At 49.4% G+C, this 23,188-nt stretch overlaps 2 protein-coding genes across 2 annotated transcripts; both read left to right on the top strand.

Annotated features, from left to right (window-relative positions):
* Positions 1 to 41: 41 nt before the first annotated feature.
* On the top strand, positions 42 to 9,540 carry Mta2 (metastasis associated 1 family member 2). The gene is made up of 18 exons (XM_051146096.1): positions 42 to 583; positions 1,650 to 1,717; positions 2,103 to 2,196; positions 3,652 to 3,769; positions 3,902 to 3,965; positions 4,110 to 4,227; positions 4,509 to 4,611; positions 4,820 to 4,919; positions 5,048 to 5,236; positions 5,337 to 5,411; positions 5,529 to 5,587; positions 5,997 to 6,094; positions 6,224 to 6,363; positions 6,747 to 6,975; positions 7,406 to 7,495; positions 8,131 to 8,249; positions 8,349 to 8,497; positions 8,700 to 9,540. The coding sequence occupies exons 1-18, from the start codon at positions 556 to 558 to the stop codon at positions 8,863 to 8,865; spliced, it is 2,007 nt and encodes a 668-aa protein (XP_051002053.1). The 5' UTR covers positions 42 to 555; the 3' UTR covers positions 8,866 to 9,540.
* A 1,661-nt stretch (positions 9,541 to 11,201) lies between these two features.
* On the top strand, positions 11,202 to 22,959 carry Tut1 (terminal uridylyl transferase 1, U6 snRNA-specific). The gene is made up of 9 exons (XM_051146099.1): positions 11,202 to 11,377; positions 12,536 to 12,726; positions 15,097 to 15,412; positions 15,736 to 15,836; positions 18,864 to 19,327; positions 20,736 to 20,845; positions 20,983 to 21,093; positions 21,243 to 21,335; positions 21,680 to 22,959. Exons 1-9 carry the CDS (start codon positions 11,296 to 11,298, stop codon positions 22,801 to 22,803), a joined length of 2,592 nt encoding a protein of 863 aa, XP_051002056.1. The 5' UTR covers positions 11,202 to 11,295; the 3' UTR covers positions 22,804 to 22,959.
* Positions 22,960 to 23,188: the final 229 nt, after the last annotated feature.

The raw sequence follows: 23,188 nt of genomic DNA on the forward strand, positions 1-23,188 counted from the left end.
ATCCGGCTCCCTACCGCCCTCGGGGGCGGGGTGGAGCTTCAACGGAAAAAACCGAGCGCTGGGCCGCGGCTGAGCGAAAGGAGCCGAGTTTGTTCCGGAAGTGGCCGATCTCTAGGGTCTTGCTCTCCGACCTGAGCCGAACGCTGGGCCTTGTTCTCCGGATCGGCCGAAGGTGTTCCGGAAGGAGGCGAACCCGGACGCGGGCAGGGCAAACCTTCCCGGCGGTTGGCACCTACGACGTCTGCTGGGACTTGGTGAGGACCCGAGGAGCCGGAACCTGACTCCGGTCAGGCAGGAACCGAGCTCGCTTCCGGAAGAAGCCAAGCAGACCGGCGCCGGCCTCGGTGTCCCGGCGTGAGGCTATAGCAGCGTCGTCGTCGCGCGGGCAGTGATGAACCGCGACGGCTGAGCGAGCAGAGGTGCCGGCTGAGCGGGCCTCATCGACACTTCCGCGAAGCATCAGCCCCGCGCTGGGGGCTTCGTCTGGAGACGAGCTTTGCCCCCGCGAGCCTTCCGGACCTCTTTGTGTGGCCGGAGGCGGCGGCGGGAACGGCCATGGCGGCTAATATGTACCGGGTGGGAGGTGAGTACCCTGGGCGGCCACATCTGGGGTCGTACGGGCCGGAACGTCGACCGGAACCGGAACCGAGAACTACGGTTCCGTAGCGGCGACGCTACCGGGCGCAGTCTCTTGCAGAGGCTTTCCTGCAGCTGGGAACGGCGTTCAGAGACCAGCGACTGGACCCCCTCTCCACCCCCGCCCCCGGGTTGGAAGTGGGCTTGGCTTGGAAGGGGCCCGAGTGACCGCCGGACCAGCTGCGGGAGAGCCAGTCACGCAGGGGTTTTCTTTTCTTTGGCGGCTTGTGCGTTCGTAAAGATGGGGCCTGAGGTGGAGTGAACAATTTACTTAATTCTCCGATATAGGGGTGCAACTTCAGTGAATAGTTGTGTAGACTCCTGAGAAATTCTTGTTCTAATCTCTTAAATCTCATTTTTTGAGTCAAGATCTGAGTTTAGAACTAGGTGTTGGAAGGGTAGGGTGTAAAAACCTCTTTTTCCTTTTCTTTCGAGACACTGTTTCTCTGTGTAGCTCTGGCTGTTCTGGAATTAACAAAGATCCTCTTGCCTCTGTCTCCTGCGTCTGGGGCTAAAGGCGCCTCCCACCACCACCTGGCGAAGTATTACCACTTTTTTTTTTTGGTTTTCGTGGCAGGGTTTCTCTTGTGTAGCTTTTTAGCTGTCCTGGAACTGGATCTGTAGACCAGGCTGGTCTCGGAACTCAGAGAACTGCCTGTCTCTGCCTCCCCCGAGCTGTGTAGTTAAAGGCGTGTGCCACCACTGGCTGGTTAATGACTAATAATTTTTTTGGTTTGTTTTTTGAGACATGGTTTTTCTGTGTAGCCCTGGCTATCCTGTAACTCTCTTTGTAGACCAGGCTGGCCTGGAACTCGTAGCGATCCCTCTGCCTCCCTAGTGCTGGGATTAAAGGCGTGCCCCTGGCCTTATTTTAAGTCGTTTCACTTTCACATCTCTGTATCATCTCTACCTAGAATTTTGTCTGTTTTTGATCCACACAGACCAGCTTTCTTTTCCGGGTGCTCTGGTCTTCTCCTCTGATCTCCTCTGTTCTTCCCCGCCCCCTTCTCCAGATTACGTCTATTTTGAGAACTCCTCCAGCAATCCTTACCTGGTTAGACGGATTGAGGAGCTCAATAAGGTGAGTGGAGCTGTGGAATCCCCCCTCCCCCCAAATATACAGAGTCTTGCTGGGAGGCGGATGTCTGTGAGTTCGAGGCCAGCCTGGTCTACAAAGCCAGTCCAGGATAGCCAGGACTACAAGAGAAACTCTGTCTCGAAAACCAAAAAACAAAACGAGGTCTCTCTGTTATGTAGGTTTGGCCGCCTGGAACTTGATATCTAGACCAGGCTGACCTTAAACTCATAGAGACCCACCTCATTAGTTCTTTGAATATTAAGTCTTCACTGCTAAGTTTCTCACCTCTTCTACTTAGGCATGTAAGGAGTTATTGCTGCTGTTAGACTCTGTTCGCTTCCACTTTCAAATGACCAATTTTCATTGCCATGGTTTTCTCTTCCTTTAGACTGCAAATGGAAATGTGGAAGCAAAGGTTGTGTGTCTTTTCCGGCGAAGGGATATTTCTAGTAGCCTCAACAGCCTGGCCGACAGTAATGCTAGTGAGTGTCTTCATTCCCCAACCCTCTCCCCTCCTCAGGATCTGAGGACGAGACATGTTCCTGCAGGTGTTTCCCCTGGTCACATGCGCAAGGCGGGTTATGAGTTTGGGGGTGGGAAGTGCCTGGTCTGTGGAGGGAGGCCTGTTGTTACACGTTGGGGCTGAAAGCAGGGTGGGGAGGCCATGATAAGGAAAGCCAGAGTGTGGCTTCTGTGTGTGAGAGGAGAAATATTTAGATAGGCAGTGAAAAGAGCTTCAGAGAAGCGAGGCACTCAGCGACATTTTGGGTACTTTGGACAATGGTTAGTGAGTGATGGTCAAGGTATAGAGGAGGATACTGTTTTGAGAAGCCTGCGTAATAGGGAGGAGGCTTATGCTGTAGTGCGGAGGTGATGCTAAAACGTTGATGGAGATGATAAGCTAGGTGACGCTTCTCCTCCCTCCCCCCACTCCAATCCAATTAGCATCTGTCTGACTTCTTTTTGCTTTGTCTGCATTTTCTTTATATTCTTTCTCTTGTAATTTTTTTCATTTAGTTTTTTTTTTTTAACTACTTTCCCCGTTTTTCCTAAAGTCTTTTTTTCCCTCCTTTCAGGCTGTAGTCTTGAAAGGGTTAATGTGCTGGGCAGACCAAGTTTCCTGGCCCTTTGGGGTTTCCAGTCCCATCTGGAAGGGGCTGATCTTGGCCTTGTCCAATCAAGGGGTGTGGGTGTGGTCCTTCTTGCCCTAGCCCTGGGTTTCCTAGAGCACACTGGGGAGAGGTGGAGCCTACTACACAGAGAGAAAGACAGACCCGCACAGGCTCACTGCTATCTTGCACCCAATTAAGTCTTCAGGAGAGCAATGCACCAATGAATGTGTGCCTAAGTTTTCTATCCCCTCCCACTTTGTTTGGCACTTAGCCAGGTTAACTGTTTCCACCAAGATTTCAGTGGAAGCTGCTGCCTATTGGGGAGGAAGGCGTTGCCTCTGGCTTCAGACTGCACTTGAAAGCCCCGCAAACTATTATTAGCCAAGTAGAAAGAGAAGGAGCTTTAGGTTGTATGTGGTGTTCCAGACACAACAGAGTCCTGAAGTATGAAGAGGAGCTGGCAAGTAAACCCTGTGCTGTTCTTCTAGGACCTCAGGCTGGCCGTACAAGAAGACGCTAAATGTGGCACACTATTATGGCTATATTGTGCTTTGTGAGTGGCGTCAGTATTAGCAGCCAGGTTTGGGGCGCGTGTCGGTGGCACCCTTGTACTCAGGGTTCTCCCTTTGGTGGAATTAAAGAGAGAACTGAATGTCCACAGGGAGGTATGAGGCCAAGAAGCAGAGCTGGTAGGAGTGAGATACCTGAGGAAAGTTAGGCGCCAGAGCGAAGGTAGGGTGTCCTTCACCTTGACTAGCTAGGCATCCTGCGGTACCTTCCTTGTGAATTAGTTTCTGACTTGATTCTCCGTCCTTCATATCCTAGGGGAGTTTGAGGAGGAATCAAAGCAGCCAGGCGTCTCGGAGCAGCAGAGACATCAACTGAAGCACCGAGAGCTTTTTCTTTCTCGGCAGTTTGAGTCATTACCAGCCACCCACATAAGGTATGGGTGGTCAGGGTCGCTGGCCCGTGTGCCCTCATTTAGGCGGTGGAGAGAAGGGGGTGCTGTATTGGAGATGGTAGGTAAGAAGGGGGTGCGCTGCTCATCCAGGACCTTTGGCTCTGTCTCTTTTAGGGGGAAGTGCAGTGTGACTCTCCTGAATGAGACAGATATCTTGAACCAGTATCTGGAAAAGGAGGTGAGGAGGTATTGTGAGAAGCGGGGAAGGGATGTTGCCCTCTAAAGGTTAGGACGAGTGAAGAGGTAAAGGGTTGATAGGCCTCACAGCTGAGCGTCTGGATACACCTTACTGCCCACTAACCTCTTCTCTCCCCCACTTTAGGACTGCTTTTTTTACTCACTGGTGTTTGATCCTGTGCAGAAGACTCTTCTGGCTGATCAAGGGGAGATCAGAGTTGGTTGCAAATTCCAAGCTGAGATCCCAGAGCGTTTGGCGGAGGGTAAGCAACAGAACAGAAGCTCTAGAACATGAAGGTTTCTGTGAATGGCGTGACCTGGGCTATCAGTGCACAATCTGATAGGTTTTCTGTTGTGACCCTGACAGAATGGGACATAGGAACCTGAAAGAGATGAATGAGCACAGTGGGGAAGGGGATTCTGAGGTTTGATATGGCGGATAGGATCCAAGCAGAGAAGATGAGGAAGAGCTGCTATGGGTGACTAAGAAACCAGCTGTCCCTTTTCTCTCCCTCTCTGCTGATGCTGTTGCTTGGTTCCTCAGGAGAGTCGGATAATCGAAACCAACAGAAAATGGAGATGAAAGTCTGGGACCCAGACAACCCTCTCACAGACCGGCAGATCGATCAGTTTCTCGTGGTGGCCCGGTGAGGGTGGGTGGGTCAGGAAGGTGGCCTGGGGAGGGTGGGTGGGTCAGGAAGGTGGCCCGGGGAGGGATGGACTGGAGTTCTGAGTCCTGTCCATTTTGAACAATGGGCTTTGTTTTAGGCCTGGGTCCTTTTTCTTTTTTCTCCCGAGTTCCTGTGCCTGCCTGAACTATTTTCTTTCCTTCTTGATTTGTCAACCTCTCCTTAGAGCTGTGGGAACCTTTGCAAGAGCCCTAGACTGCAGCAGCTCAATTCGGCAGCCAAGCTTGCACATGAGTGCAGCTGCTGCGTCCCGAGACATCACCCTGGTAAGCACAAGGGGATGGGTAGTTGGGCACATAGAGGCAGGGCAGGAGGGACTCTTGGAGAGGGTAGGGGTGCTTAAGGAGCACTTAGTCCTCAGCTTTTGTTCTCTCACTCTCTTCTTTTTTGGTAGTTCCATGCCATGGACACATTGCAAAAGAATGGCTATGACTTAGCCAAGGCCATGTCAACCCTGGTACCACAGGGGGGCCCAGTGCTCTGTCGGGATGAGATGGAGGAGTGGTCTGCTTCTGAAGCCATGCTGTTCGAAGAGGCTCTAGAGAAGTATGGGAAGGATTTCAATGATATCCGCCAGGACTTTGTAAGTGATGAGGGCTAGAAGAGGAGGAGAGAGCAGTGAGTCAGGGAGCCAGGACCTAGGGCGAGATGCCAGCTCATCCTCTCCTTGCTGTCTCTCTTAGCTGCCCTGGAAGTCACTTGCAAGCATAGTCCAGTTCTATTACATGTGGAAAACGACGGATCGGTATATTCAGCAGGTATGGGTAGGGCGGGGAGGCTGGACCAGGGGCCGCCTGCTTCCCCTTCTGCCTTTTGCTTTGTTTGATTTCATCTGTACTGAGATGCTCTGAATTTCTTTCTCTTTCTCCTTACAGAAAAGATTGAAAGCTGCTGAAGCGGACAGCAAACTGAAACAGGTCTACATCCCCACTTAGTAAGTATGGCAGGATGGGAGACTGTTTCCCTTGCCCCCCAGTTTATGTCTTTCTTAGTGATTGCAGGTGAGCAGGATGCAGAAGCAAATTGTAGAAGCTGTAGCTCAGTGATAAGAAGGGGGTTAGTATACACAAGGGCTCAGTCTTCAGCACTCGAGAGAGAGTGAGAAATAGAAGGGGGTGGTAGGAAAGAGAGAGACAGACGGAGATGAGTTCTTTTCTTTGAGACAGGGTTTCTCTGTGTAGCCTTGGCTGTCCTGGACTAACTTTGTAGACCAGGCTGACCTCTAACTCAGAGAGATCTACCTGCCTCTGCTTCCCTGAGTGCTGGGATTACAGGTGTGCACCATTGTGCCCAGCATGAATTGTTAACTAGCTTCTGGGTTCTCTTCTTGTTTTCTTCATTAGTACTAAGCCAAACCCTAACCAGATCATTTCTGTGGGTTCAAAACCTGGCATGAATGGGGCTGGATTCCAGAAAGGCCTGACTTGTGAGAGCTGCCACAGTGAGTTGCAAGGAGGACCAGGGTTGCTGGGAATGGATGGGTGGCCTATTCCTGTGGTCTAGGACTTTGAGGAGCTCAGGTGGCATATTTCCTGCCGGCAAATCTCTCCTTTCTCTTATGTTTCTGCAGCCACACAGTCTGCCCAGTGGTATGCCTGGGGCCCACCTAACATGCAATGCCGACTCTGTGCTTCTTGCTGGATTTACTGGAAGAAGTATGGAGGACTGAAGACCCCAACCCAGCTTGAAGGGGCTGCTCGGGGCACCACAGTAAGAGTCACTTGGTGGGAGCTTGGCGTGGTGACTGAGGCAAGTGGGCCTCTGAGTTTGAGGCTAGTCTGATATTTATAGAAGCTCCAGGTCAGCCAGGGCTACATAGTGAGACGTTGTCTCAAGAAACAGAAAAGAATTGCTGAAAAGACAGGTAGGGACTGGGGAGAGTGGTGGTCGTATAGATGTGAGCTTTAGGCAAAGGTCAGAAAACGTACTTCTTCCATGGAGACAGTCTGATGAGCAGGGGCACTTGCTAAGTGTTGGGAAGGCTGGAAGGTTGGGTGGGGTGTCAGTGAGGAGGCCAGGTAGAAACAATTTGCTGTGTGCAGGGAGTGGAGGAAAGAACTGCAGTGTGTCTTTTTCATATGTCATTTCTCCAGGAGCCACATTCAAGAGGTCATTTGTCCAGACCTGAAGCTCAAAGTCTTTCCCCCTATACGACCAGTGCTAACCGAGCCAAGTTGTTGGCTAAGAATAGGCAAACTTTCTTGCTCCAAACCACAAAGCTGACTCGTCTTGCTAGACGGATGTGCAGAGACCTGTTACAGCCAAGGAGGGCTGCCCGAAGACCCTATGCACCTATCAACGCCAATGCCATCAAGGCCGAATGTAAGGACCGCAGTGAACACTAGTGATGAGTTCAAAGTTGCTCTGGCCAGAGGCCCCTGCTTGTATGGGTGTTCCATGACAGCAGGGGCAGTAGGCCACAGGGGGTGCTGAGTAGATAAGACATAAGCCTTGACCCTAGAGGGAGGCCTGATTAGTGAGGTTCCTTCAGAAACTGATCGGCCATGCCTGGAGTGTAAGTACTCAGAGGCTGAGACAGGAATAACTACCTCATTCCTATGAGATTAGGCTATGTAGTGAGCTCCCGGTGGGACCTTATCTGAGAAAGCACGGCTAGGCATTGGGATGCATGCCCATAACCCAAGTGCTGGAGGATGATACACCAAGTTGTAGGCCAGCTAGGGCTATACAGCAAGACCATCCAAAAAGCCAAAACAAAACCACAGAATATCCATGTTTCTTCTTTCTCCAGGCTCGATCCGACTTCCTAAGGCTGCCAAGACGCCACTGAAAATTCACCCTCTGGTGCGGCTGCCCTTGGCAACTATCGTCAAAGATCTGGGTATGGGATGGGGAACTACTTTGCAGGGTGGACAGAAGGTGGAGAGACAGTCTGCAAGCTGTTTTATTATCCAAGGCCCCCTCCCCCCCAAGCTCCCTCTTTGCTCTTTCTCTTTTGGTTTTTTGAGACAGGGTTTCCCTGTGTAGCCTTGGCTATCTTGGACTCACATTGTAGACCAGGCTGCCCTCGAACTCAGAGATCTGCCTGCCTCTGCCTCCCCAAGTGCTGGGATTGCAGGCATGTGGTACCTGTCTGGCTCTAAGCTTTTCTTTGACACCGAGTCCACACACAAATTACAGGTGTGTGTGTTTGTGTGTGTGTGTGTGTGTGTTGGTGCTGTAGATCACACACCACAGACCCTCGTGTATTCTGAGCAGTGCTTTACCATGAGCTCCATCTCTGCCACAGTAATGGTTTTATGTAAATATTTTGTGATCTGAAAACGTACTCAAGATGTCATTTTTGAAATATGGGTAAGTAGTTTAGTAGGCCTTTTCCTTCATTACCACTCTTGAGGCCGCTCAGGTAACCTGCTGGAATAGGGTGGGTGGGGAAGAAAGAATGATAAAGAAGCTGCATAGACAAGACAAAAGTATCAAGGGTTTTGTTTTATCTTCCCTGCCCCCCACTTGTAGTGGCCCAGGCACCTCTGAAGCCAAAAACACCTCGGGGAACCAAGACACCAATCAACAGAAACCAGCTGACCCAGAATCGAGGCCTGGGGGGCCTTATGGTGAAACGTTCCTACGAGACTGTGAGTTGACAGGGCAGGTTGGGAAAGCTGAGGTGGGCTGTTTCTGATAGGATCCTAAGGGAGGCAGATCCTTCATTATGTTGTCCAATCCTTTTCCAGATGGCAGGGGCAGGGGTCCCCTTCTCTGCCAATGGAAGGCCTCTGGCCTCAGGGATCCGTTCAAGCTCACAGCCAGCAGCCAAGCGTCAGAAACTAAACCCTGCTGATGCTCCCAATCCAGTAGTATTTGTGGCCACAAAAGACACCAGGTAGGGAGAAATCCATCATGGGAGGGGCTGAGAGGCTGACAGTCCCCTTTGGGGGCATTGGAAGTAGGAGCATCTGAGAAAGATAGGTGCAGAAAGAATATGGGTACCAGAAGGCAGAACTGCAGAGTCCATTGTGGAGCCTTGTCTGTGTGCGACATGGCTCATCAAGCCTTCGTGTTTCTGTCTTGCTTCTTTTGGCCAGGGCTTTAAGGAAAGCTCTGACTCACCTGGAAATGCGCCGAGCTGCCCGAAGACCCAACTTACCCCTGAAGGTGAAGCCAGCGCTGATGGCAGTTCGGCCCCCAGTTTCTCTGCCCGTGTCCTCACATCCTGCCAGCACCAATGAGCCCATTGTTCTGGAGGACTGAGCATCTTAGGGGAAGGGAGGCGGGGTCAGAAGTGGAGGGGTGGGTGCCCAGGGCATACAGATCTCCACTCCCTTTGGTATCAGGGGGAGCAAGGAATGAGGGAGGGTTGAAGCTGGTGTGTGTCCTTGGAGGGATTGGACACCCTCTGCTGCTACTGCCAGTGACTCCCCCTTTTGGGCTTCTTCATGCCTGTAATGGAGAACGTCCATAGGAACAGGCCTATGTGTGTACCTTCCCTATTTGGGGGCTGGGACCCACACTTGGTTTGGACAGTTTGGAGGGAGGGTTTTTTAATTTTTTAAAAATTTTACATCCCTTTGTGAAAGGGATGGAGGAGGGGAAGAGAAACATATCAGGTGTTGGTACCTGGTGGGGGAAAGGGGAACACACTGCCATGTCTCTAACTTTTTTCTTTATTTTCTAAATGGGGGTTTCTCTTACTGTCCGGTGTCCGGACTTTCCTAATTGGAGTTTGAGGGCCCTAAGCTGGCGTCAACCCCAGCCCATGTTTGCTCTTTCTTCCCTCCCCTCCCCCCTCTGCCTTTTATATGCCAATTCTCAGAAATAAAGATCTTTTGTCCAAGTTTTTTAACCTCAGATTCTGTAATTGGTTCTTATAGTGACAAATAAAAAGCTGTTTTCTTCAGCTCCTCTGGGCTCAGCTGTTCTCTGCCTCTGGTGTGTGTGTGTTGGGGGATGTCTTTGAGAGGGAAAAATAGAAGACAAAGGACAATGAGAGAGGTACAGATGGTGCTTGTTCTAGGAACAGCTTTATGAGACATGCGGCCGGACTGTGCGGCAGTCTGTGCCAGCTAGCCTTCCTGTGGGACTCGAGCTGCTCCCGTTGGGGCTGGAGTGCAAGCAGTATGTTGGTATCTCTATCATTAGAGAGACAGCTCTCTAATGGCTCTGAGTCTCCACAGAAGGGTGTGGGAATGTCTTCCTGTTGCCACTTTACTCCCCTTTTGGTGCTGAGGAATCCCAGGGCCTGCTAGGCAGGTGGGCTGCTATTGAGCTACCTACAATCGTAGCCCTTCCCTCAGCTTCATCAGGCATTCTAAGAAATGCTAGCACCCAGGGTAAGGTGCACAGCTAAGTGCTGGGTGGTGTTGGCACACACCTTTAACTCCAGCATGGGGAGGCAGACACAGGCAGATTGCTGAGTTCTGAGGCCAGCCTGGTCTACAAAGGGAGTTTTTAGGAATAGCCAGGGTTACACTGAGAAGCCCTGTCTTGAAAAACAAAAAAGGTGCATTCCACCTTAGTGGGTGTGGGTGTGGTACTGCAGAACTTTACAATTGAAGCTCCGTGGTATTTGTATTCATACACACTGCCGTCTCAGGATTTGCACAAGCAGCCTTAGCAACTGCCCCTGCTGTCGCTAAGTGTGCAGTAGTGTTGCTCTCTACATTTTTGGTTCTGTTTGCTCTTTGGTTAGGTTTGGCATAAGGATCAGCTGCCCCAGTAGGATCCAATAGGAGGGACACCTTAGGCCAGTTAACGAGAAGTTCAACCAATTCTGCTCCTTAAGCACTTTAGAGATAGAAGGGCTTCATAGGTGCCTTAGCCAAGGTCACAGTCTGGTTTTCTGCCTACTGGTCTACCCTGCCGCTGCTCATCACAGCAGAAGCGGCTGAGCCCACCTGGTTGCCCTTTCATTTCACTTTGGTCCCTGTGCTCAGCTCTCATATTCTCTCCCTGTTCCGAACCTACCAGACTGATTCCTGTGCCTGCTTGGGGATCTGCAGCACTTCCCAGCGCATCTCCTTGAATGAAAGTGTCACTGTAGTCTCTTCATTGTACTGCCTTGAAATGGGCTACAGCTGCGGAAGACACCGGCTGAACGGGGCCGTAGCCATATGGCGTTGGCCTCATTGAGTCCAGGTGATAGGGTTGCGAGCGTCGGGGACAGACCGAGCTGTTCAACACCTGTTTTGCAGAAGCATCCGGCCGCAGAGAAAGGAACTGACTCGAGGATGTGGGAGTCCCTGGGCTCCACAAGGCAAGGGATTGGAAACACCCACCCTCTGCTTTTCGCAGGGTAAAATAAGAGATTGAGGGGGCAGTTGTGTGGCGAAATGAAGGTACAGATTGCCCGCCACCTCTTGGCAAAGGTTCTCTGCTGTCAAGAAGCAAGCTGGGCTTTGTGGCAGCTCAATGAATATTCACGACTCTTCTGGCCAATCAACGCTGAAGTGGTATGGAGCACGCCAACTAGTTAACCGTAGGCCAATAAGCGTCGTCGACGGGCGGCTTAGAACCGGAACTCTCAACCCAAGGGACGCGGTTTTTGGAGAAATATGCTAGCGTCGGACACAACGTCACTTCCTTCAGCATCGACGGAAGTGGCTTCCCGGCACATGAGATATTTAGCTGTGAGTTCCGGTGGTAGCGGAATAACTTGTAGGCGGTCCGTACCGCACAGTCGCTATGGCGGCGGTGGATTCGGATGTTGTGTCGCTGCAGCGTGGCCGCTTTCGCTGCTGCCTCTGCGACGTTACTACAGCCAACCGTAAGCAGTGGCTAGTGGGGAGGTGGGGGTTTGTAGGCTTTTAATTTTAGGTGCTAGTGAAAATTAGGGTTATTTAGGTTTTATACATCCACACATCCACATACATTTCTGGCGCAAGGGTTATCCACCTGTTTTCACTCAGCGCGTCCCAGGGCACTGGAGAGTGGGCAAAGTCTCACCTGTCCTTCCTATTATGCAAAATTTCATACTGAAAGTTTCATTATTCATGATTTAAAAATCATCATCTACTGGGCATCCCTTCTCTGTGCCTGTACTCTATTGGTTTTGGGGGGTAGGAAGGGAATTCTGGAACTCATTGTCTGGTCTGAGACAGTTTCAGTACACCGTGGATTTGTTTACAGAGCTGAGGCTTCACAGAGCCTAGGCAGTAATTCAGTCGGAGACTCCCCAATGGAGGCTCTCTCCAGAGGCAGGAGAAGGTGCCAGGGAGGAAAGGGATTTGGAAAGGTAGACTAGGTCAGGCTGTGACAGTGAGGGGCTCAGTGACACTTCAGATCCTACTTTTGATGTCTGGAATTGTGATCTCCTCTAAAGAGAGTCTTCTGGTGTGTTTTCTTTGTGAATGACACCGACGCCCCACCCTTAGCCCCCAGCAAACTTCATTAGGCAAGCCAGCAACTCAGAAGCCTTCCTTGGCCACGTACTTCCATGGCACCAAGCAGCTGACTGATAATAAAACAATACTGATAGCTAGTTTCCCGCACTTACCACATACCAGAAGGCTGGCGCTGTATGTGAGTGATACCTGTGTGTTAGGCACTATCATTTCCACCACATTATATGAGAAAATGATGCATGTGGAAATACCTACTGTTTATTCCTGAGAATTACTCTGGACCCTAAATTATTTAGTTCTACATATGGCCCTGGGCAAGTTACTTGTTAATTTCTTTACAATGTGCAGATGTTGCTCTACTTAATGCTTATGGATGGCTTAGGAACTACCTGCATTTCAGCCATTTCTCCCAAAAATCACTTGGAGAATGCACTATGTAGAAAAAGGGAAAGAATATCAAGTGTAGAGATCCTTTGTTTTTGAAGGAACAGAGGATTTCCATATGTAGAGAGCAGAGCAACGACGGGCCAGGTACACTGAGGGCTACCTTATAAGCTTGTGTTTTCCACTTGCCGTTCCAGGACCCAGCCTAGATGCTCACCTGAAAGGCCGGAAGCACCGGGATCTGGTACAACTACGGGCTACCAGAAAGGCCCAGGGACTTCGAAGTGTGTTTGTCAGTGGCTTTCCCAGGGATGTGGGTTCTGCTCAGCTTTCTGAGTATTTCCAGGCATTTGGCCCTGTGGCCAACATTGTCATGGACAAAGACAAGGTAGAGTGTTGAATGACTCTGGGGCTCATGTGTCAGATGGGTTTGCTTCACATGAGAAGAAAAAAGCCAGCAGCCTGCTTTGGCAGCTTCCTAATGTGGCTTAGACATTTCAGAGCTCGGAGTAGCTCAGCTTTGTGAGCCCCTGACACCTCCTCCAGTCCCTGGATTTCCATTCACCAGCGTTTATTATGGGAGACTTGTTTACCAAACGGTTTTTTTTTTTCTGACAAGGTTTCTCTGTGGATAGCCTTGGCTGTCTTGGTACTCACTCTGTAGATCAGGCTGGCCTTGAACTCACAGAGATCCACCTGCCAGTGCCTCTGTGGTGCTGGAATTAAAGGCGTGACCAAACTTCTTGTCTTATTCTGTCTTACCCTCCCCCACCCCCTTTTTTTCAATGCTAGGAATTGAACCAGGAGACTTTAGAATACTAGGAAAGTGGCCTCTATCTCCAAAAACCATCCCCATATCCTTTATCAATCACTTCCTGTCTGATTCATGCCTGTGGACTGGTGAAACATCTGTATAATTTTTGTATATGATATGAAGAGTCCAATGTTTTCTTTTTTTTAAGATTTATTTATTAATTATGTATACGGTGTTTTTGCCTACATGTACACCTGCACACCAGAAGAGGGCATCAGATCTCATTATAGATGGTAGTGAGCCACCAATGGTTGCTGGGAATTGAACTCAGGACCTCTGGAAGAGCTGACAGTGCTCTTAACCTCTGAGCCATCTCTCCAGGCCCCAGCAAGTGTTCTTAATCGCTGAGCTATTTCTGCAGAATTCCAAATATGAACTCCAGTGCCGTGGATTCTTTTTTTTTTTTTTTTTTAGTTTTTCGAGACAGAGTCTATGTGTTAGCCTTGGCTGTCCTGGTCTTGCGTTGTAGATCAGGCTGGCCTTGAACTCACAACGATCCACCTGCCTCTGCCTCGCAAGTGCTGGGATTAAAGGCGTGCATTACCACGCCTGGCTTGTGGCATGGATTCTTATTGTTAAAAGAGTCAGCTAAAAAAGTTATACTTTGGTTTTTGTTACTTTTGAGACTAAATCTTACATCTTTCAGGCTGGTCTTGAACTCCTGATCTTCCTGACCACTCCTCCCCTTTTAAAAAGATTTTGTTTCTTTGGGGGGGTAGGCGGTTGAGACAGGGTTTCTCTGGATTGCTTTGGCTGTCCTGGACTCCCTTTGTAGACCAAACTGGCCTTGAACTCACAGAGATCCGCCTGCCTCTGCTTTCTGAGTGCTGGGATTAAAGGTGTGCACCACCACACCCAGCTAGGTTTTATTTTTGTTTTAAATTGTTTATATGTGTTTGTGTGGATTTGTACACAAGTGCAGTTGACACTAAAAGAGGGCATCAGATCCTCTGTAGCTGGAGTCATAGGTGGTTGTGAGCTAGCTGGCATGGGTATTGGGAGCCAAATTCCTAACTGCTAAGGCATCTTTATAACCCTTAAGATTTTTGTTTTCTTGAGACACGGTCTGTGTAGCCTTGGCTGTCCTGGATTCGCTTTGTAGACCAGGCTGGCCTCGAACTCACAGCGATCTGCCTGCCTCTGCCTCCCGAGTGCTGGGGTTAAAGGTGTGTGCCAGCAAACACACACAGCCCCTTTAAAATTTTTCTAAATTTCATTTTGATTTTTTCCTTTTTTAAAGATTTACTTATTGTGTATACAGTGCTCTGCCTGACTTACGTGTATGAGTTTTGCCTGCATGTTTGTGGGTGGCTGGTACCCTTGGAGGACAGAAGAGGGCACGGTATCCCCTAGAACTGGAGTAGCTGGTGGGTGTGACCTGCCATGGAGGTGCTGGGACCTTTGGAAGAGCAATGAGTGGTTTTAACCTGTGAGCCATCATCACTCCAGCCCCTTAATTACATTTTATTTAGTGTGTCTAAGTGGTAGGGGAGCAGGGGACATGCATGGCACAGGTAGAGAAGTCAGAGAACAACTTTCAGTAGTTAGTTGTTTGCTTCCACCATGTTGGACCCAGGGCTCTAACTCAGATCCTTAGGTGGCATTTGCCTTTTACCACTTGAGCCTTCTCACCAGGTCCTGCTTCTACCTCCTGAGTGTAGAATTGCTGGCATGAATCACTAACCATGGCTGGGTCGGTCTTATTTTAACCTGTGAAGCATAGGAGACAATAGATGAGATTTTAATTGGCAGCTTGGAATAAAAATGTATGGGGTAAGGGTGAAGATTATTCATCTAACTAAGCATGTTTCCTCTTCCAAAAACAAGCAGATATTCCCAGCACATGGGCTGGCTCCCATGCCAAACCCTCTCATCCACTGTTAAAGCATGTGCTTAGATTCCCCATTGCCAAACCCTCACCCCTGCTCTTGTGTGGCTTTCCAGGGGGTGTTCGCCATAGTGGAGATGGGAGACATCAGTGCTCGGGATGCTGTCTTATCACAGCCCAAGCACAGCCTAGGGGGACATGCTCTGCGTGTCCGGCCAAGGGAGCAGAAGGAGTTCCAGAGCCCAGCCTCCAAGTCTCCCAAAAGAGTGGACTCACATAGTCACCAGCTGGCCCAAGCCCTGGCTGAGGCCCCCGATGTGGAGGCGCAGATGGGAAAGCTTGTGGAGTTGAGGGAGTTGTCTGAGGCTGAGCGGCAGCTTCGCAACCTTGTCGTGGCCCTGATGCAGGAGGTCTTCACAGAGTTCTTCCCTGGTGAGTCCCCTGCTCTCAGTCTGAGCTCTCCCTCACACCTCTGTCGCTCTCCCTGCCCCCATGTTTGATTGTAGGTGTTTCATTTGCTCGCTCTTCCATCTTTGTACCCTTGTATGCTCCCTGTCTTTTTACCTCTTTATTATATGTGCACACAAGTGACATACATGCTTATGGAGGTCAGATGGTAACTTTGACGAGTTGGTTTTCTGCTTCCACCCCATGGGTCCTGGGCATTGAACGCAGACTGTCAGACTTGGTGGCAAATGCCCGGGCCATCTTGCCAGCTCCCTAATGTCTTTTGACCTTTATTCTTTGGAACTTAGGTTGTGTGATCCATCCTTTCGGCTCTTCTATAAACAGCTTTGATGTTCATGGCTGTGATCTTGACCTCTTCTTGGACCTGGGTGATATGGAAGAGACCCAGGTGAGTGAGCGGAGGAGCATGTGGTCATGTGACTTTGGGCAAATGCTTTACCTAAACTCTCATGTTTTAGTTTTATATTTATAAAATGGGCATATTAGTCTTTATGCAGAAGCCTTCCTGTGACTGTAGAGAAGTAAATATGGCTGTGCATTAGACTGAATGAATGTGCACATGAGTGAGCTGGCATGGGATAGATACCAGTTGTGACAGGAAGAAAACATTTCAGAATTCTATGTGATTGGTTTTTATTGGTTTTTTTGTTTGTTTCTTTGTTTTGATTGTTTTTTGAGACGGGATTTTCCTGTGTAGCCCTGGCTGTCCTAGAACTCACTCTGTAGACCAGGCTAGCCTTGAGTTCAGAGATCTGCCTGTCTCTACCTCCTGAGTGCTGGGATTAAAGGCATTCAACACCATGTTTGCCCTTGTATGTGATCTTATTTTGGTAAAATATACAAACAGATAAGGAGTAAGGTAATCTGGGGATTATCTTTTTACTTATCTGTATAGAGAGGTGCTTGAGAGTGTGTAGCCACCCTGGTCTTTGTGCTGTGCAGACATGCGAGGGTTGTAGGCTAAGCCACTATGCTCGGTCTTTGCTTTTGTTTTGTAATATGAAACTTACAGATTGTTTCTGCAATAGGAAAGTTTTTTGTTTTTGTTTCTTTCTTTTCTCTTATGCACAGTTCCTTTTTAGAGCAATTCTGGGTTCTTTGGAAAGTTGAGTAGAACTAGAATTCCTATAGATCTCCTTCCTCCTGAGAGGGGCTGTTCTTTGTTATGCTGGGGTTGAGCCCCTGCCCTTTGCACATGCATACTTTTTTCTTTAGATTTTTTTTATGTCTTGTCTACACATAGGTATGTGCACCACATGTATGCTTGATGCTTCTGGAGGTCCTAAGAGGGAATCAGGCCCCTTGAGTTGTAGGTGGTTGGTAGCCATCATCTGGGTGCTGGGAACTGAAGCTGGCTGCTCTACAAGAACAGCAGGGCAACCACTGGGCTGTCTTATTTTTGAGGAAGAGTTTTAACTATGTAGTCCTGACTGTCTTGGTACTATGTAGCTCAGGCTGGCCTCAAACTGATAATCCTCCTGCCTCACGCTACCAAGTGCTGGGATTATAGGCACATGGCACCACTTCCAGCTAGCATTGGTGGTTAGAAATGTGTTCTACCACACTGGACTACAGTCCCATGCCTTTTCTATTTAATTTTTTTTTAAATTTTTTAAAATTAAAATTTTTAATTTTTAAAAATTTCATGTATGTGTACTATTTACATTGCCCCCCCCCTTCCAACCATCCCTGTTTGCCCCTCAAATTCATAGCCTTTTTTTCTTTAATTGTGTAACTGGATAATTATATAAATACAACCTGCTGAGTCCATTTGGGTAGCTGTACTGTTGACATTTCATGGGTGTGGGCTTTGGTATGTCCATTGGTGCCATCCTTGTTCAGCTCACATTTGGGCAGTCATGTTGGTGAGATTTATGGGTGTATTGGAATTACTAGGAGACACAATCTCACAGCAACCTTCCTGATCCTTTGGCTCTATCTTTCCATTCCTCCTTTTACAATGTCCCTTGAGCCTTATGTCAGTGTTTTGTAGATGTATCCACTGGGACTGGGCTCCACACCTCTGCATTTTGGTTGGCTATGTTTTTCTATAGTGATCTCTGCCTGTTGCAAAGAGAGATTTTCTTGATGTGGGGTGAAGACCACACTTATCTGTAGGTATTAGGACAAATGTTTAGATAGTTGTTAGTGATCATACTGGTTTAATAAAGTAGTGGTTGTAGGTTCTCCTTCAAGATTCATGACTTTAGGGCTGGAGAAATGGCTCAGAGATTAAGAGTACTGGCTGCTCTTCCAAAGGCCCTAATTTCAGTTCCCAGCAACTACATGATGGCTCATAACCGTCTATAATGAGATCTGGTGCCCTCTCCTGGCATGCAGGTGTTACATGCAGGCAGAACACTGTATACATAATAAATCTTTTTTAAAAATCTTTAAAAAAAGGTTCATGACTTAACTAGCATCAGGTAGTTAATAGGTTTTTATTCCCAGGCATGGTTACCCTCTGGTTGAACAGGTTTTAATTTAATTAGAAAGCAGCTAGTTACTAGTTACTGATCAAATATGTGTGCCATTACTGCACCCTTAGGGTCATCCTGCCATGCTGGTTGTTGATGTGGTTCTGGGTGTCATAGCTGGGTAGAGGTGTTTGTTGCCTTCCTCTTTTGGAAGCTTGCATGGCACCCTCTGGTACCATGAAAGCTAGTCGTCAGGGAGGAGGCATTCAGGTTGGTTCCAGCTCAGGGGTTCTGGGCCCTGTGTCTGCAGTGTGTGCTGCCATCTATAATAGGCCCTCATCTTCTCCCTCTGGGGGCTGGGAGGGGGCAGCCAAGGGCAATAGCAACAGGCTGTGTTTTGGTGGTCTTTCTGGAAAGCCCTGCTTATTGGGCTAATTTAAAGCATAACTCTAAATCCCAGCACTTGGGAGGCTGAGACAGGAGGATTGTGAAAAGTCAAAGGCCATGGGGCTGTAAAGAAGCCTCAGTGATTGAGAGCACTGGGTGTTCTCAAAGAGGGCAAGGACTGGCGTCCCAACACAAGCATGGCAGCTCATACTGTCTAATTCCAGTTCCAGGAATCTGATGCCCTTGTTTGCCCTTCACAGGCATTGCCTGCATATGGTGCAGACATATATACAGGTAAAAACCCAACACATAAAACAAAATAAAAAGAAGAAAAGTTTAAGGTAGCCCGAACTGTACAGTAAGACACCTTGTCTTGTCTGAAACAGGGTTTCCCTACATAGCCCTCGTTGTCCTGGAACTTACTATGTGGACCAGGCTGGCCTCCCACTCAGAGCTCTGCCTGCTTCCTGAGTGCTGGGATCCGAGGTGTGTAGCATCACAGCCTGGCGTCAAAGCACTGTTGAGAATGAGTTATGTAAAGCTGCAGAGTAAATCCTGGACACAGAAGGTGGGGACGAGGGGCATTCACTCCCTCTCATCTCTGTCTACAGCCAGCTCTGCAGGCTCCAAAGGTTCCAGAGGCTCCATCGTTGGACTCAGCCCTTGCTGCTTCTCTGGATCCTCAAGCGCCGGCCTGCACCCCAGCTTCTCTAGACTCATTGTCTCCAACGTCTGCCCAAGATTCTGAGGCCCTGGACTTTGAAACCACTTCTTCTCTGGCACCACAGACACCAGACTCTGCTTTGGGCTCTGACACTGTCACTTCTCCCCAGTCCCTGCCTCCAGTTTCACCACTGCAGGAGGATGGGGGAGAAGGGAAACTGGGGAAGGCACTAGAAGCCTCAGAGGATGCGAAGGAGGAAGCGGCAGCAGTGCTGGAGCTGGTGGGGTCTATTCTCCGGGGCTGTGTCCCTGGAGTGTACCGAGTCCAAACTGTGCCCTCTGCCCGGCGCCCTGTGGTGAAGTTCTGCCATCGGCCTTCAGGTCTTCATGGAGACATCTCCCTGAGTAACCGGTTGGTATTGAGGAAGGTTGGCTCTAAGTTGTGGGGTATATGAGGAAGGAGTACTGAGGTAGAGGGGCTTATTCCTGCTGAATTGAGTTTCTGCCTTCTTTGGTTCAGTCCTCCTTCCTGAGTCTTGGGATTACAGGCCTGTGTACTCCGCCTGATTCCACAGTACTGCTTTTGTTATCTGTTGTGTTTTTTGAGACACTCTTACTGTGTAGACCTGGTTAACCTACCTTTGCCTCCTTGGTTGTGCTTAAAGACATAGCAAAGAGTTCTGTATCTATATAAATTTGGGGCCTCTTAGGTTAAAAGTAATCAGGTTTCTCCCTCTGCTGCTTTCTCCCCTACTCCATGCTTTCTTTCTTTGTATATTAAGCTCTGTGCAACCAAATGCCTTCTCTTGAACCCTATAAAAGGAGGCACCGAATAATAACTGGGCCCCTGAGTATTCTCATTACGTGGTCTCTATAGTTCTTTCTGATCTGTACTATGACTTTGCATTGAGTAAAGTATTCTGTCTACTTTGCTTCTCCCCCAAAAGGCTCTGAACAGTATTGTTTCAAAAGCATTTTTTAAAAAATTATTTACTTTTATTTTATTTACTTTTTTTTTTTTTTTGTCTGCATGTATGTCTATGTGAGAGTGTCAGATCTTGGAGTCACAGAGAATTGTGAGCTGCCGTGTGAAGCTGGAATTTGAACTAGGTCCTCTAGAAGAACAGTCAGTGCCCTTAACTGCTGAGCCGTCTCTCCAGCCCTCAACAGCATTTTAAACTACGTGTTTCCATGTGCCTCTTCCCTTGAGTGTAGTTAGAGAACAACTTGTGGAAGTCAGCTTTCTCCTTGTAACACATGAGTCCTAGGGATTGAACTGAGGCCACCAGTCTTGGTGGCCGACTCTTACCTGCTAAGCCACCTCATTGGTCCTGTGTCTTTTGAAACAGTGTCTCCATGTTCCTTCCCTATTCAACCTCTTGAGTGCTGGGATTACGGGCATGTGCCACCACACCTGGCTGTTGAGCAGTCCTATATAAACAGCATGTTTTATGAATGGTGTGACTGTACAGGATGACATGTGGAATGTAGCGTTGCCTAGGGTTCCGTTGGTGTATGCTCCCCCACGGCATCCCCAGGATCCCACACACCAGGGCTGGGCAGCTGTCCCGCCGTGGAGCCCCATGCCCAGGGCCGGGCAGCTGTCCTCGTGGAGCCCCATGCCCAGGGCCGGGCAGCTGTCCCGCCGTGGAGCCCCATCCCCAGATCTACTCAGCGTTCTTTTGCATATTCTCTCATAAGACCTGGGTTTCAGCGTAACTTTGGGAAGAACTCTTGATCTTATTCTAGCTGGTTCTAAGTGTGTAATGAAAGAGGGTGGGATACTAGATTTCTAATACCTTTGTTTCTCCATGCCCTAGGCTGGCCTTGTATAACTCCCGTTTCCTGAATCTCTGCTCTGAGATGGATGGTCGAGTGCGGCCCCTCGTGTACACTGTACGTTGCTGGGCTCAGCATAATGGGCTATCAGGTGAGAATGAGGGCAGACTTGGCCCGGTTTCATGTCAGGTAAAGACAGAGATTTAGGAAGAAAAAACAGAGGTGGGAACAGGAACTTGCTATACTTGTAAATACTTCTCCTAACTAGAATTATTGGTTATTATCTAGGGGGCGGCCCCCTTCTCAATAACTACGCCTTGACATTGCTAGTGATCTACTTCCTTCAGACCAGAGACCCTCCGGTGCTTCCTACTGTGGCCCAGCTCACCCAGAGATCAGGTACAGCCTCTACGGTAACTGCCCAGCTTCATCTCAGCACGTCACCCTGCAGATGCCCTGGAGTGAGATCTCAACTGCCACTCATTTTTCTACCCATTCCTTCCCAGTCTTCCTGCTTCCAGGCTGACCCTGTCTTCTTATTGTCACAGGTGAAGGGGAGCAGGTAGAAGTTGATGGCTGGGACTGTAGTTTCCCCAAGGATACCTCAAGGCTGGAGCCTAGCACCAACGCAGAGCCGCTCGGTGAGTCTGGGGAGCCTAGTGGAGAGCTGACAGTGACATGAAGCTCATAATAGGGAAGGTGGATCATACTTGTGTGTAAGGTGTGGTCTTCACAGTAGCTCATGGCTGCTGTTTTGTGGATGGGAAAAACTCGTATCCTGGGTAGGTAAGTACGAACTGTTTTCCCCAGTTATATTGCTCTCGAAAGCAAGCAGAAGCAACTGGGGCAGGACCTGGCTGAGGAGTTGGGTTTCTCAGGATACTTCTGAAGCACTATGAAGGGAAAAATTCCTACTGAAGTAGCTGCAGGGATGGCCCAGTTATGGCTTCTGCATGACCCCCTTTTTCTAACCTGCCTCCTTCAGGTTCCCTGCTGGCCCAGTTCTTTTCCTGTGTTTCTTGCTGGGATCTTCCTGGCTCCCTGCTGTCCCTGCGGGAAGGTCAAGCATTGCTGGTGGCAGGGGACCTGCCTTCTGATCTCTGGGAGGGACTGCGCCTTGGCCCCATGAATCTCCAGGACCCCTTTGACCTGAGTCACAATGTTGCAGCCAATGTGACCAGCCGGGTGGCTAAACGTCTTCAGAGCTGTTGTAGAGCAGCAGCCAGTTACTGCCGAAGTCTCCAGTACCAGCAACGCTCCTCCCGGGGCCGGGACTGGGGGCTGCTCCCACTTCTGCAGCCCAGCTCCCCTAGCTCCTTGCTGTCTGCCAAGCTCATCCCCTTACCTGCTGCCCCCTTTCCTCAGATCATTATGGCTCTGGAGTGTGTGTTAAGGGAAGCACTTGGATGCCATATAGAACAGGGAAACAAGAGACCACGGTCAGAAGGTGCCAGAACCAAAGACTCTCCCCTGAGAGGGACAAACAAAAGACGGAAAGTAGACGGACAAGAAAAGAGCTGTGAAGAAGGCAAAGAGGAGCCACAGGGATGTGCAGGGGACCACAGTGAAAACAGGGTGGAAGAAATGGTAATAGAGTTGCAAGAGACACCTCAGGACTGGGCCTTGTCTAACTCTGCGCCACCAGGGGAGCTGCCCCTGATGACTGCAAAATGTCTAGACAAACCATCTGAACAGAAGCCTGTGGAACCTGAAGAGGCTGGAGAAGGGTCTCAGGGCGAGACAGGGAAGGAGGCATTGCATCCATCAGCAGTGAGCTGGCGCTGTGCCTTGTGGCACCGCGTGTGGCAGGGGAGGCGGCGTGCCCGGAGACAATTACAGCAACAAACCACGGAAGAAGGCAGAGGGGCTTCCACCGCGGGAGCAGAGTGGCTGGCAATGGAGGCTCGAGTAACCCAGCAACTGAAAGGCCCAGACCCTGAGCAACAGAGGCTCCAGGGGGAACCCCTCCTCACCTTTCTGGCTTCTGTCTCCCAAGCTGAGCAGACACTCACTGTGGCACCACTCCAGGATTCCCAAGGCCTATTCCCTGGGCTTCATCATTTTCTACAGGTTTTTTTCCCTCAAGCACTTAAAAACCTCCTCAAGTGAGGAGCCAAACTTCAAAACAATAAAGCTGCTAGTTTATTCAATATAGACACTGGATAACTTTGATTTACGCCTGGCAACGCCTTTTCTCTCTTCCCTGTCCAGCCTGACCACCCTAAACAGTTCTCTTAGGCCCTCTTTAGAGGTCTCCTTCCCACTTCCTACCACTCACAGGGATTGCCGCCACCGTGAGAGGGAAGGCACTGATTGCCTAGGACAAGGCTGGCCTACACAGTTGCCTGCTGCCCCACCTCATGGGAACCACAAGTTTAGGCTTAGGGTTTGTTTTTCCTATCCTTTAACATGAAAGAGAGTTCAAATTGTCCTTCAATTGGATACGAGATTTTCAAATTTGGACATGTGTAAACTTGTTTGAGAACCGGGCTGC

The sequence above is a fragment of the Acomys russatus genome, chromosome 5, assembly GCF_903995435.1.
Source record: "Acomys russatus chromosome 5, mAcoRus1.1, whole genome shotgun sequence".
Taxonomy (NCBI): Eukaryota; Metazoa; Chordata; class Mammalia; order Rodentia; family Muridae; genus Acomys; species Acomys russatus.